The following is a 13,041-nucleotide window of genomic DNA, read 5'->3' on the forward strand; positions in this document are numbered from 1 at the left end:
ATTTATCCATTCTTCAGACAATTGTGCATCCACTGTAAGACAGATATTATGGTGGGCATTGGGGATAAAAAGAAGAATAAAACAGCCCTCAGTATAAGGATCTTACAGTCACTCCAGAACCAGAATGGTAACTGAGAGTGGTACATGTCAAAGCAGGGAAAGAAGCTCCTCTAAGCATGTGGCCGTCACACTCTGTGACAACACTATTCTGACATTCCCTTCCACATATCCCCTAGCTTCCCAGGTTGGTCATTGGCTTGGACAGATGGGTTATGAGGCTACCTGCAGTTCATTTAGTTCAGAAAGGACCATCTGGAAAAGTGGGGAAGTCATTACAATTGTCACATTTCTTTTTACAATGTTCCTGGGTCAATTAAATTCATTAGATTGCCAAAACAATTAATTATCCTGTCATAATAGAAACAGACTCAAACAGAAGGGTGTGATACCAATTTTTCTGCTTGACCATTGCCATGAGAAGGAAGGCTGGGAAACTGGCTCACAGGCAGTCTATTCTAATTTTAAACATATTTAATTTTTAGAATGTTCTTACTTGAGAACTATCTCCCTATAACTTCTTGAAGTTCAATTATCTCAATTTTTTTAGATGAGGAAATGAGGGAAACTGATGTGTAGGCCAACCCAATTTATTATTGATAAAAGGAATCAGTATGAGGAATTTAAAAAATATTCATTAGGGTATATTTCACTATTTTGATATCTTTGTGTAACTGATAATATTGTGACAAGTTTTCTTCTTTACTAAAACAACACATTTAAGGAAAAAATTAGTCTGTAACATCCAGGCTAGTGCTTTGCTCTCCAGATTCCACTTCTCTTTTATGTAATATTATATAAAACTTTCCCAATCCACAAAAGTATTACTCTTCTGAAGAACTGGCTTATAAGATATTCTGTCTTCTTTTGTACCCAAAGGTTGGATGTCTTTTGCACATAAAGGCTAAACATAAAACGCTGTTTTCTTAATAACCCTCCCAACTTCTCTAGAGTCAAACATTGCTTTGATTCTAATTCCATGGTCTTTGACTACTTAAAAACATGTCAGGTATCAAGACCAGGCATGTACAATTCTTAGCCATATTCTTAAGAGATATAAAACCTTGGAAAATAGAGCTCGTTCTCTTTTATGTGTTTTAGTTTGTGTATTAGAATAAAAGCATGAATAAAAAGACGAATAAAAGCATTACTTTGAAGAAGGTGAAGGTGTTGTGGAAAATAGACTTGAGACCAGGATTATTTAATTCTTCAGTTAATTATTTACCTAAAGAAATGCTAAATGGCAACTTTCAAATTCATTTCTATCATCTGCCTTATTTTCTTATGTGAAAATACAACATTAAAAAAAGGAACAAAAGGGGGAAATTGGTAATCTTTACAGTTTCATTTTAAAATGTTTATTTCCACTGAACTCTTTTTAGAATTTATAATAGGGATTCAGCAGTCAAATATAGCATTCTCTAACAAGGAAGGAAACAGGGAAAGTTTGCAATTATTAGAAAAAAATAGGACTTACCATTAAAATGGCCAGAGCCCCTGTGGTTCTGAAAAGGAGCCAAGCCATTGTCTCTGATTTCCTTGGTGAACAAATCCAAGGGAGCTGCTGCTTTAGTCCTTCCAACCGCCTGCATGCGATGTCTAAGGAAAGCCCTCTCAGCGTCTCTGCTGTCTTCAGGACAGCAAGAGTCTTCAGGAGTCTGCAGATAGCCTGTTATGCAGGTCCTCCCCACCCTAAACCAGAAACGCTTGCATCACTCTTGCTCCCAGGTAAAAACTTAGACACACCTCAATTCCTGAAGCAATGAAATCCTCTGTTGGAAGCTGAAAGAAAAGTTCACAGGCTTCACAGGCTGGTTTTTACAGTTTTAATAGGAAGGTACCAGATGATAAACTAATCATGGTGTGGAAGTGAAAAAGTTAACCTTGACTACACTGAAAAAGGATCTAGTTGGCTGCTTCTCATGGTGCCAATTAAAACCGAAAAATAAAACAAAGCCTACAAAATTCCCCCAAATCTAACTTGTGGAAGAGCATTTATTTTTAGCCTGAGTGTATGTGAGTAGATTTAAAGTTAAGCAAAATATATTTTAGGTGTTAAGCAATAATATGGCTTTCAATTTTATTGAAAGAAACTACAAATCTGAAGAAGAAAACCGTCACATCAAGCAGTTATTAATACAAGTTTTGAATGAAAACAATTGGAAATAAAATTGGACTAAACGCATATGGTGCCTTGGATATTTGAAATATATAAGCTGTGCATTGCAAAATCAGATCCCTGATAATACTCAGATGACATCTTTCTATTGTGTTTCTTTTCATTTATAAGTTTTTAAAAAATTAATTTGCCTAGTGAAGTAGGTCAACTCTGTGCACTTTTAATTACATTTCCTCTAGAGCAGATACCCTGCTCACTGCTGTTTATTTGTGCACTTCTAAACTCCTGGACTCCAACTCAAGTTATGGGATGGGGAAAAGCTACTAAAGCACCTTTTTAGTTTGCTTATAACACTAGAGTTAAGAGCACTCTTAACATTCCAGAATATTTTTTTAAATGTTTGGTAGAAAAACAATGTTATAAGTATCTGTGCATCAGGTTTTGGAAGCTTTTTAGTACCAGGGAAACCATTTAATCAGAATATTTTAGACAGAAAGGATTTTATAGTCTAGGAGTTGGAAAAAAACACCGTATAGGTAAAAATCTTGTGGAATTTTTTTGTCTTTTTAAAAATTGTGGTAAAATATACATAACAAAATTTACTATTTTAACTATTTTTAAGTTTCAGCTGAGTGGCATTAAGTATATTCACTAGTCTGTGACTGGACTAGTTAACAAAAGTAAGGAGATAGAAGCTGGGATGAGCTTTATTGAACTTAGTGATTTGTATAATGCAGAATTCGGCAATTGAAGTGTTGGTTGCTTCTGAATTTAGTATCTGAATTTGTTTAACATTAGTGAGAGTTTTGGGTTTATATGTATGTATACTGGGGCTTTTTTCTTATAGCATAATGAAAAATACATACATATGGTCAAAGACTAGAATGAACCACCTTAATATACTAGAACTTATTTTTTGAATGAAGTGATTATGGATGTATTTTATTTCTTCATTATGGTTGTATGTATTTTCTTAATTTTGGTAATGAGAATGTATTAGTTTTATAATTTAAAAAGAAACTTCTTTAAAAATAATGTGAGTACAGAAAGCTTTTATGAATAACATTCTAAACTTTGGGGCAGGGAAAAAGAGAAAAACATAATGAACTTTCAATTCCTTCCTTTTTCCATAATTTAATATCTTGCAATTTCTTCAAAGCATTATTGTGCTAAAGACAAAAGAAATTTAAAAAGTGATAGCAGTGAATTATGATATTCCTAGGAATACCCATAAGTTGCATTTTGGACTAAATTCTAGATATGACTCAATTTTTTTTTCTGATTTACCTTTCCTAAAGCTTCAGTTCTTTGGCAATTATATAAATATTTATTTATTTATTTATTTATTTGGATGCACTGGGTCTTAGTTGTGGCACGTGGGATCTTTGTTGCTGCATGCACGCTCTTAGTTGCGGCATGAGGAATCTAGTTCCCTGACCAGGGATCAAACTTGAGCCCCCTGTATTGGGAGCGTGGAGTATTAACCACTGGACCACCGGGGAAGTCCCTTCTTTGACAATTTTAATTAATTAGACTTTAAAATGTTGATTATCACTTCACTCTTTCCTCACCTGAACACAGGTTAAGGACTTAACTGGTATTTCATTTTTGTATTTTGAAATACCATCTAAGGATTCTTGGTTAGGTGGTGTAAATAGGGTATGGGCACCCTTAGAGGAGAGTAATGTACCAGACTTGGCCTGATTCAGGCTGGCTCCATTTACTCTTCCCTGTTAAGGAGGGTTTCAGAAAGCAAGGACGGATCCCATTGTGCATTCTGTAGGCAGACAGGACTCCCCTAATCTTCCTTCTATGTGCTCTTGACAGTGTTTTAAGCCAACACTGCTTTTTCTTTGCAGGATTGGGAACCTCAGTAAGGTAATGAAGCATCCTTGTGTTGGGGCCACATTTACATGGTGATAAGAAGGTGGCCTGGAGGTTACTCCTGCTGGGGAGTGCATTGCATTGTGTCTTCTGGACTAAGCAGTGTTCTCACTTGCTATTTTTGTTTATGTTTATGTTTGTGAAAAGGAAAGAAGGGAGGATTTTCCAATAGTTTTTGTTGAGTGGTTATGTTATTACTCTCCAGATAATGGCTTTGGAAACATAAGCCCAACTTGAAACTGGCTTTTACTCAAGAAGCTGAAATAAAAATGAGGATCATAACAATAATAATCATAATCGTTAAAAAGGAGCTTCATTGTATGTGTGTATTGTGCTTCGTTTGATGCATCATATTAAAAATGTAAGAATTGGACAATAGATACAATACATCGTAGGTGTAAGAAGAGACCATTCTTCAATCTGCTGGAAATTGAACCATGGCATAAGAAGTGAAACAATAAAAATGAGTGTTTATTTAAGAGGCAGTGGCTTCAGAGGTTTCCATGATATTTCTAATGCTCATTATCTACAGCAGTTCTATTATTCACCAAGTAGAGGATGTTAATAAGACTGCTTTCACTGGCAGGCCTTCACTGGTTTTTGTTTGTTTTGACTGGAAACATGTATATACTATATCTTATATGTCAGACATCACTACTTCTTGATATTTAATTGTTCTTGAATGTCCACAACTTCATTAATTAAGGTATGAGTTCCACAAATCATGCATTAACAAAATGATACATACATCCTGAAATGGTCTGCCAATGTAGTGATACATCACTTTTTGTTATTTGAGATAATGGAAATCATACACTTCTTTCATTAGGATCATCACTTGAAGGCATCCAGAAATGTCAGAGAATGCAATAATTGTGCATTTGCAGAGAACAGTCTGCAACTTTAAAAATCAGTGAAAATAGAGCTATTGATCTAATTTTCTATTAGAGAGTATGCAGCATGGTCACCATGGTTCTGTAATTCCTGGAATTCTTTCTTTCAAAAGATTTGTGCAATTTTTTTTTTATCATATATTGATTCAAGCCCAAATTTCAGAAGGGTAAATATGGGTGAATGCACATTTAAAAATTTTTTACTTATGCCATGGATTAGGGTCAACATCTTTTGGCTTTGTTTAGTCTGATTAGGCAATTGCTTATTTGTGGGAATATTTTTATAAGGTAATAAAGAGTGTGAATGGAGGAATTTTCCAAATGAGCCTCATGTTCACTTCAACAATGTGTTTCTTTAGGAAATTTTTCTTTGGTTCTTGTGGTTGGTTGGAGATAAACTTGACCAGATGGAATCTACTTACAAAATCTATTTTGAATCCATCTAGTTCCCTCCTTCTCTGGGCATCCACACTCACCAGATTCCTGGCATCTCTTAGGCAGCCTAGGCAATGGGCCTAGGACTGAGCTTCTGTTCCGTTCTCACCTCTCACCCAATCCTCCTCTCACTCAGCAACCTGACTGCTATTTTTGAAAGAATCGTGGCTTCCAATGTACTTGGAACAGAATCAAAACTGCCTGTTGTGGCTTCCAGGGAACTGCCTGGTCCATTCCCTGTGTTCCTCTCCAGCCACTTCACACACTCCTTCCTTCTCACATGCACCTTCTTTTGTTCTTCAAAAACCACCGGCTCTTTCCTGCCTCAGGTCTTCACTCGGTTTCTCTCCTGCCTGGTTGGCTGCTTCTCATTCATCAGTTGGTAGCTTATGAGACCTTCTCAGAGGGGTCCTTTCTTCCTACTCCCTAACGTGGGCACTGTTGTCCCCATTATTTTATCTGTCATCCCCATTTGCTGCCTGTATAGGGCTTAGTACCATGTGTCCGTTGTTATTTCTTAGTTGGAGTGCTTATATTGCCTTTCTCCACTTGACTGTGCCCTCTATCCGGGAGGTATCATGTCTATTTCATTTAGTAGCTTATTCCCAGCAATTTGCAGGGTGAATAAATGAATATATCTTTAAAAATTTTGTGCAAGTATATCTGCTGGATCAAAGGGCACATGTAGTACAGTTTTTAATAGGTCGTCATCCCAGAAGGCTATACCAGTTTACATTCCCACTGATAGTGTACGAAATTGTCCTTCCTCCCTCCCCTCCCCCAGGCATAATGTTTATTATAGGTAATTCTTTTCTGCTTCTTATATGAGAAAATAGTACTTATATAAAAATATATTTTAGTTCTACTAAGAGATTTAAATGTTCATTTAAATGCTAATAATTTATCAGATTATAATAAATGGAAATAAAGTTAAGATTCTGAGCATAGCAATCTAAGAAACTGGACCCAGAACTAAGTAAATTCTGGATCTTGGTTAGATCCAAAAGACGTAGCATCCCTCCTGGATCTAACCTCATCCTGGCCTTTTCACCATCTCAGGTGATATAATAATAAGATTTGAGAGAGAGGAACCAAGATGGCAGAGTAGAAGGACGTGCTCTCACTCCCTCTTGCAAGAACACCAGAATCACAACTGCCTGCTGGACAATCATCGACAGGAAGACACTGGAACTCACCAAAAAAGACCCAACATCCAAAGACAAAGGAGAAGCCAAAATGAGACAGTAGGAGGGGCGCAATCACAGTAAAATCAAATCCCATAAGTGCTGGGTGGCTGACTCACAGACTGGAGAACACTTATATCACAGAAGTCCACCCACTGGAGTGAAGGTTCTGAGTCCCAGGTCAGGCTTCCCAACCTGGGGGTCTGGCAACGGGAGGAGGAATTCCTAGAGAATCAGACTTTGAAGCCCAGTGGGAATTGATTGCAGGACTTTGAAAGGACTGGGGGAAACAGAGACTCCACTCGTGGAGGGCACACACATAAAGTACTGTGTGCATTGGGACTCAGGGAAAGGAGCAGTTACCTCAGGGGAGACTGAACCAGATCTACCTGCTAGTGTTGGAGGGTCTCCTGCAGAGGTGGGGGGTGGCTGTGGCTCACCATGGGGATAAGGACACTGGCAGCAGAAGTTCTGGGAATTACTCCTTGGCATGAGCCCTCCCAGAGCCTGTCATTAGACCCACCAAAGAGCCCAGATAGGCACCAGTGTTGGGTTGCCTCAGGCCAAACAACCAACAGGGAGGGAACCCAGCCCCACCCATCAACAGTCACGTACATTAAAGTTATACTGAGCTCTGCCCACCAGAGCAACAGTCAGCTCTACCCATCACCAGTCCCTCCCATCAGGAAACTTCCACAAGCCTCTTAGATAGACTCATGCACCAGAGAGCAGACAGCAGAAGCAAGAAGAACTACAATCCTGCAGCCTGTGGAACAAAAACCACATTCACAGAAAGATAGACAAGATGAAAAGGCAGAGGGCTATGTACCAGATGAAGGAACAAGATAAAACCCCAGAAGAACAACTAAGTGAAGTGGAGACAGGCAACCTTCCAAAAAAAAATTCAGAATAATGATAGTGAAGATGATCCAGGATCTTGGAAAAAGAATGGAGAGAAAGATTGAGAAGATGCAAGAAATGTTTAACAAAACCTAGAAGAATTAAAGAACAAACAAACAGAGATGAACAATACAATAACTGAAATGAAAAATACACTACAAGGGATCAATAGCAGAATAACTGAGGGAGAAGAACGGATAAGTGACCTGGAAGACAGAATGGTGGAATTCACTGCTGCACAACAGAATAAAAAAAAAAAGAATGAAAAGAAATGAAGACAGCCTAAGAGACCTCTGGCACAACATTAAACACAACAACATTTGCATTATAGGGGTCCCAGAAGGAGAAGAGAGAGAGAAAGGATCAGAGAAAATATTTAAGAGATTATAGCTGAAGACTTCCCTAACATGTGAAAGGAAATAGCCACCCAAGTCCAGGAAGTGCAGCGAATTCCATACAGGATAAACCCAAGGAGAAACACGCCGAGACACATAATAATCAAATTGGCAAAAATTAAAGACAAAGAAAAATTATTAAAAGCAACAAGGAAAAAATGACAAATAACATAAAAGGGAACTCCCATAAGGTTAACAGCTGATTTCTCAGCATAAACTCTACAAGCCAGAAGGGAGTGGCATGATATACTTAAAGTGATGGCATGATAAACTTAAAGTGATGCAAGTACTAAACCAAGAGTACTCCACCCAGCAAGGATCTCATTCAGATTCGATGGAGAAATCAAAAGCAAAGGCTAAGAGAACTCAGCACCACCAAACCAGCTCTACAACAAATGCTAATGGAACTTCTCTAAGTGAGAATCAAAAGAGAGGAAAAGGACCTACAAAAACAAACCCAAAATAATTAAGAAAATGGTCATAGGAACATACATATCAATAATTACCTAAACGTGAATGGATGAAATGGTCCAACCAAAAGACACAGGCTCGCTGAATGGATACAAAAACAAGACCCATATATATGCTGTCTACAAGAGACCCACTTCAGACATGGGGACACATACAGACTGAAGGTGAGGGGATGGAAAAAGATATTCCACGCAAATGGAAATCAAAAGAAAGCTGGAGTAGATATACTCATATCAGATAAAATAGACATTAAAATAAAGAATGTTACAAGAGACAAGGAAGGACACTGCATAATGATCAAGGGATCAATCCAAGAAGAATAAATAACAATTATAAATATACATGCACCCAACATAGGAGCACCTCAATACATAAGGCAACTGCTAACAGCTATAAAAGAGGAAATCGACAGTAACACAATAATAGTGGGGGACTTTAACACCTCACTTACACCAATGGACAGATCATCCAAAATGAAAATAAAGAAGGAAACAGAAGCTTTAAATGACACAATAGACCAGATAGATTTAATTGATATTTATTGGACATTCCATCTAAAAACAGCAGATTACACTTTCTTCTCAAGTGTGCACAGAACATTCTCCAGGATAGATCACATCTTGGGTCACAAGTCAAGCCTCAGTAAATTTAAGAAAATGGAAACCATATCAAGCATCTTTTCTGACCACAACGCTATGAGATTAGAAATCAATTACAGGGGAAAAAAGTAAGAAACACAAACACATGGAGGCTAAACAATACGTTACTAAATAAGCAAGAGATCTCTGAAGAAATCAAAGAGGAAATCAAAAAATACCTAGAGATAAATGACAATGAAATCACGACGATCCAAAACATATGGGATGTAGTAAAAGCAGTTCTAAGAGGGAAGTTTATAGCTATACAAGCCTACCTCAAGAAACAAAAAAATCTCAAATAAAAAATCTAACCTTACACCTAAAAGAACTAGAGAAAGAAGAAAAAACAAAACCCAAAGTTAGCAGAAGGAAAGAAATCATAAAGATCAGAGCAGAAGTAAATGAAATAGAAACAAAGAAAACAATAGCAAAGATCAATAAAACTAAAAGCTGGTTCTTTGAGAACATAAACAAAATTGATAAACCATTAGCCAGACTCATGAAGAAAAAGAGGGAGAGGATTCAAATCAATAAAATTAGAAATGAAAAAGGAGAATTTCAACAGACACCACAGAAATACAAAGCATAAGAGACTACTACAAGCAACTTTATGCCAATAAAATGGACAACCTGGAAGAAATGGACAAATTCTTAGAAAGGTATCACCTTCCAAGACTGAACCAGGAAGAAAAAGAAAATATGAACAGACCAATCACAAGTAATGAAATTGAAACTGTGACTAAAAATCTTCCAACAAACAAAAGTCCAGGACCAGATGGCTTCACAGGTGAATTCTACCAAACATTTAGAGAAGAGCTAATACCCATCCTTCTCAAACTCTTCCAAAAATTGCAGAGGAAGGAACACTCCCAAACTCATTCTATGAGGCCACCGTCACCGTGATACAAAAACCAGGCAAAGATACTACAAAAAAAGAAAATTACAGACCAATATCACTGATGAATATAGATGCAAAAATCCTCAACAAAATACTAGCAAACAGAATCCAACAACACATTAAAAGGATCATACACCATGATCAAGTGGGATTTACCCCAAGGATGCAAAGATTCTTCAATATATGCAAATCAATCATTGTGATACACCATATTAACAAATTGTAGAAGAAAAACCATATAATCATCTGAATAGATGCAGAAAAAGCCTTTGACAAAACTCAACACCAATTTATGATAAAAACTCTCCAGAAAGTGGGCATAGAGGAAACCTACCTCAACATAATAAAGACCATATATGACAAACCCACAGCAAACATCAATCTTAATGGTGAAAAATAGAAAGCATTTCCTCTAAGATCAGGAACAAGACAAGGATGTTCACTCTCACCACTATTATTCAACATAGTTTTGGAAGTCCTAGCCATGGCAATCAGAGAATAAAAAGAAATAAAAGGAATCCAAATTGGAAAAGAAGTAGTAAAACTGTCACTGTTTGCAGGTGACATACTATACATAGAGAATCCTAAAGATACTGCCAGAAAACTACTAGAGCTAATCAATGAATTTGGTAAAGTTGCAGGATACAAAATTAATGCACAGAAATCTCTTGCATTCCTATACACTAGTGATGAAAGATCTGAAAGAGAAATTAAGGAAACACTCCCATTTACCACTGCAACAAAAAGAATAAAATATCTGGGAATAAACCTACCTAGGGAGACAAAAGACCTGTATGCAGAAAACTATAAGACACTGATGAAAGAAATTAAAGATGATACCAACAGATGGAGAGACATACCATGGTCTTGGATTGGAAGAATCAATATTGTGAAAATGGCTCTACTACCCAAAGCAATCTACAGATTCAGTGCAATCCCTGTGAAATTGCCAATGGCATTTTTTATGAAACTAGGACAAAAACTCTCAAAATTTGTACGGAAGCACAAAAGACCCCGAATAGCCAAAGCAGTCTTTAGAGAAAAAAAACGGAGCTGGAGGAATCAGACTCCCTGACTTCAGACTATACTACAAAGCTACAGTAATTAAGACAATATGGTACTGGCACAAAAACAGAAACATAGATCAGTGGAAAAAGATAGAAAGCCCAGAGGTAAATTCATGCACCTATGGTCAACTAATCTATGACAAAAGAGGCAAGGATACACAATAGAGAAAAGACAGTGTCTTCAATAAGTGGTGCTGGGAAACTTGTAAAAGAATGAAATTAGAACACTCCCTAACACCATACACAAAAATAAACTCAAAATGGATTCGAGACCTAAACGTAAGACCAGACACTATAAAACTCTTAGAGGAAAACATAGGAAGAACACTCTTTGACACAAATGACAGCAAGATCTTTTTTGATCCACCTCCTAGAGTAATGGAAATCAAAACAAAAATAAACAAATGGGACCTAATGAAACCTCAAAGCTTTTGCACAGCAAAGGAAACCATAAACAAGACGAAAAGACAACCCTCAGAATGGGAGAAAATATTTGCAAACGAATCAATGGACAAAGAACTAATCTCCAAAATATATAAACAGCTCATGCAGCTCAGTATTAAAGAAACAAACAACCCAATCCAAAAATTGCAGAAGTCCTAAATAGACGTTTCTCCAAAGAAGACATACAAATGGCCAAGAAGCACATGAAAAGCTGCTCAACATCACTAATTATTAGAGAAATGCAAATCAAAACTACAATGAGGTATCACCTCACACCAGTTAGGATGGGCATCATCAGAAAATGTACAAACAACAAATGCTGGAGAGGGTGTGGAGAAAAGGGAACCCTCTTGCCCTGTTGGTGGGAATGTAAATTGATACAGCCACTATGAAGAACAGTATGGAGGTTCCTTAAAAAACTAAAAATAGAATTACCATATGACCCAGCAATCCCACTCCTAGGCGTATATCCAGAGAAAACCAGAATTCAAAAAGACACATGCACCCCAATGTTCATTGCAGCTCTATTTACAATAGCCAGGTCATGTAAGCAACCTAAATGCCCATCAACAGATGAATGGATAAAGAAGTTGTGGTACATATATACAATGGAATATTACTCAGCCATAAAAAGGAATGAAATTGAATCATTTGTTGAGACGTGGGTGGATCTAGAGACTGTCATACAGAGTGAAGTAAGTCAGAAAGAGACAAACAAATATCGTATATTAATGCACATATGTGGAACCTAGAAAAATGGTACAGTTGAGCCGTTTTGCAGGGCAGAATTTGAGACACAGATGTAGAGAACAAACATGGATAACAAGGGGTGAAAACCGCGGGGGCGGGGTGGGGATGGTGGTGTGCTGAATTGGGCGATTGGGATTGACATGGATACACTCATGTGTATAAAATTTATGACTAACAAGAACCTGCTGTATAAAACAAAACAAAACAATACAAAACAAACTAATACTAAACTTTCTCTGGATTATTTGCCTGAAAATATGTTAATATAAATGTTTCAGAATTACATGAAATTCCTAAAAATCTTATATGTTCTGGTATAATGTTATAAGTCATAATTCTATTATTACTTTATAATGTATATCTCAGAAATAACTAAATTTCCTTGTCAATTGCATTATTATGAACTTTCATCAAATCTTTAACCGTGGTCACTTTTAAGTCTTTTGTCATTTACAGACAGTTCTGGGTGTACTCTGATGATTTTGCAAAAGTGTTCCTATAAAAGGGTTTCATCTTCAAGGAATTCATGGAAAAGACTGACAAGTACAGATTTCTGGTAACTGACTGCACTGCTGATCTGAATGAATAAGCATTTTCAGAACTCTAATGGAAAACTGATGAATTCATAAAAGTGCTAACAAAAGATCAAGGTGAAAAAAAATTAATTACATGGGACTGAGTGAACTGACGAGGATGATTATAATTTTTGTGACTTTCTGTTTGAATAAAAAAAAAGTTTAAAACAAAGACTCATTACGTTGGTTAATAAATGACATGTCAAACTTGAAAACAGTGAAAAAAATTTTTAAAAAACATTTGAAAAGATAAGACAATCAAATATGCAAAGTCAAATATTAATTTCCTATACTCTGTAGTTCTTGTTACATCCCTTTATTTGTATATATA

General features: G+C 36.7%; 1 protein-coding gene and 1 long non-coding RNA gene across 2 annotated transcripts in view; one reads left to right on the forward strand and one right to left on the reverse strand.

Annotated features, from left to right (window-relative positions):
* The window catches only part of DSG3 (desmoglein 3), a 29,209-nt gene extending 27,627 nt beyond the window's left edge, over positions 1-1,582 (reverse strand). The window contains 1 exon segment of the mRNA XM_030876478.2: positions 1,535-1,582. Within this exon segment, the coding sequence (XP_030732338.2) occupies positions 1,535-1,582 (48 nt within the window).
* Positions 1-13,041, forward strand: part of LOC115863564 (uncharacterized) — a 173,438-nt gene that overhangs the window by 45,727 nt on the left and 114,670 nt on the right. The window lies entirely within an intron of this gene.

The sequence above is a fragment of the Globicephala melas genome, chromosome 13 (genome assembly GCF_963455315.2).
Source record: "Globicephala melas chromosome 13, mGloMel1.2, whole genome shotgun sequence".
Taxonomy (NCBI): domain Eukaryota; kingdom Metazoa; phylum Chordata; class Mammalia; order Artiodactyla; family Delphinidae; genus Globicephala; species Globicephala melas.